The sequence below is a fragment of the Anthonomus grandis genome, chromosome 11 (assembly GCF_022605725.1).
Source record: "Anthonomus grandis grandis chromosome 11, icAntGran1.3, whole genome shotgun sequence".
In the NCBI taxonomy this organism is placed as follows: Eukaryota; Metazoa; Arthropoda; class Insecta; order Coleoptera; family Curculionidae; genus Anthonomus; species Anthonomus grandis.
The window spans coordinates 6,753,541-6,756,040 of record NC_065556.1 but is presented as its reverse complement, the minus strand read 5'-3'; the positions used below and the strand labels follow the sequence as shown (position 1 = coordinate 6,756,040).

General features: G+C 37.2%; 1 protein-coding gene across 1 annotated transcript; it reads right to left on the bottom strand.

The window, feature by feature from the left end:
* Positions 1-215: 215 nt before the first annotated feature.
* On the bottom strand, positions 216-2,095 carry LOC126742315 (uncharacterized). The gene is made up of 2 exons (XM_050448962.1): positions 1,369-2,095; positions 216-1,313 (listed from the first exon to the last, which is right to left on the bottom strand). Exon 2 carries the CDS (start codon positions 1,295-1,297, stop codon positions 359-361), a length of 939 nt encoding a protein of 312 aa, XP_050304919.1. The 5' UTR covers positions 1,298-1,313; positions 1,369-2,095; the 3' UTR covers positions 216-358.
* Positions 2,096-2,500: the final 405 nt, after the last annotated feature.

Sequence of the window (2,500 nt, the reverse complement as noted above, 5' to 3'; positions counted from 1 at the left end):
GAGACGTTTGGTTATAGTCCTCCTTGCAACCGACACATTCATTTTTTAAATCACTAAATTTTTCTTCACTACTGGAACTGTCATCAAGTGTAACGTCATCATTAGACACTGAAGATTTACTCACCTTTCTCTTACTTTTTAATTTTCTTACAGGTTTTACGTTCTTTTTGAGTTGTGCATCTTTCTTATTTTTTATAAATTCCTTTGCTGTTATCTCTCCGGATATTTTTTTACGAACTCTTTTCACTGCTGCAGATAAAACAGGTACAGGCGTTACTTTATCAAGAGCCTTTCCGGGAGTTATATCTTTATCAGGTACTGATGACTTGTTAGGGTTGATGGGTAAGGCATTTAGATTTTAAATTCCGGAGGGGCCTGGTTGAGAAGACTCAGCTCTAACTGATAAGGTATCCGTCTGGACCGTCTGTAATGTTTCTGTTTCAGGACTTTCAAGGGGTGTCTGTGTTAAAAAAGCATATTCCGGGATAATTAACGGATCAAATGGATAAATCCCAGTGGATTTAAATGCAGAGGCCGCATTTTGAACAGTTGCTGAGTTTCCCCATGCTCGACCTAACAGCTTACCAAATTGAAGACGATTAAGGACCCTGTTTGGGTTATTTTGAATCATAAAACGGCATTCAGCGTAGAAGTTGCTTTTAAGAGATTTAAAGAAGGCGCGATCAAGAGGCTGCAGGTAGTGAGTTGTATGCGATGGTAAACAAAACAAAATTATATCATTTTGCTCAGCAAATTCTAGTAGGTCCAGGTTGGTCGTATGGGACGTGTGGCCATCTACTATTAGTAAAGTTTTACCCGAGGGCTTTCTTGGTAGAAAATGTGTTCGTAACCATTCTAAAAAAATCTCGCTATTAACGTAAGCAGATTTTTCCGACATTCTAATTGTAGAACCCGGTGGCATACCTTCATGCCAGTCTTCTTTTTTATTTTTTCCTTTGAAAATATAATATGGGGGGATAAAAGTGCCTTCTGCGCTACAACATGCCATAACACTAATTGTCTCACCTTTTTTCCCAGGGCTTAGGCTTGGAACACATTTTGATCCTTGTTCGGCTAGTACCTGACCAGCTCTAGTGTTCAGCTGTAATCCTGTTTCGTCTGTATTGAATATATGCCCGGGTTTATCATAAAAATTGTGTTCAGTCATAATTCTCTGTATATCCAAAAAGTAAATATTAACGGTTTCTCTTGACATTCCCAAAGCTCGCGCAATTGAGGTGTTCTCGGATTTTCTGATTGAAATTTCAGGTCTTCGCTTAAAAACAGTTCTAACCATTTTTTACAAGCTCTACCTAAAAAAGACGATAATAAATTAGCAATGTAGTTCTTATTTTTTTTTTAATATACCTTCTTTTTTATTAAATTTATTTGGAATCCCCAATCGTTCAGCTAAATTAAACGCCATGATTCTTACTTCTGTTCTGGTGAGTGCAAAGCCTGCCTTTTGCAGTTTTTTTATGTGACTAACTATTTTTGTTTCGACGTTCGAGCCCAAAGAACAATTTGGCCCCAGATGATTACAGCTATCGATGTTATTTGTTTTTAGTCTGCGCTTAAAAGTTGTTTTTGGGATCCCAAATGCTTTCGCGGGTTTGCTAAAGCCCATACCGCCATTCCTCACAGCATCAACTGCATCACCTAATGCTCTAGCCGTCCAAGAACCTCTTTTAGGTGCGTTTTGTTTTCGGATATATTTATTGGGCATAATCCTAAAACAAAATAGGCTGGGTCAACTCTCCTCCACTTAAGTGGCCGGAGACCAGTGTCTAGCTTCTAAAATATGCTGATTAGAGCTACGGTTGGTGCTCTCTAGTACACCTTGTATATGGTATCTAAACAATAATCCAACAAAAATCGGTTAAACTTACCTGATTTAAAAAAAAATAAGATTCTTAAAACTAATATAAAATTTTTCTACGTGGTGATTTCAATTATCGTAAATAACATTCGCGAAGGTGCGTTATAATGCGTTCCAGTAGCCGTCTCAAAGGCAACTGACGCTAAGAAACAGAATGGGACATGTTAGTCTTGCCCTGTTACCAAACCTTGCCGGATATTTTGAGTGGACCGTCTACCCTCCTGCTCCATCTCCCATCGTTTTACCCTAGAATAAAATAATACACAGTTTGGAAAAGAGAGCATTTCCTTTCAGTAACAAAAAAATTGGCCCAAAGTCAATTATCATTTTGGGGTCAGTGTTTTTTAAGTTGCCAAAGTCACGAAAAGAGAATATTAAAAAAAAAGTTATTTAAGACTATGTTTAAAAAATTAATATTACAAGAAATTCGTACCCTTTTAAAATATTATGAAGAAATGTAAAAGTTAAATAATATATCTGCACTAATAATTTTATATCTATCTGTATACAGATCGTGTTATCGTGAGCTACGTATTACCCAAAATAATGGCAACACTGCTTGGTTGCGGCTTGCAGGCGGCGGAATTTTTCGTTTTTATTTTCTGAACCGGGAGTCAGCAG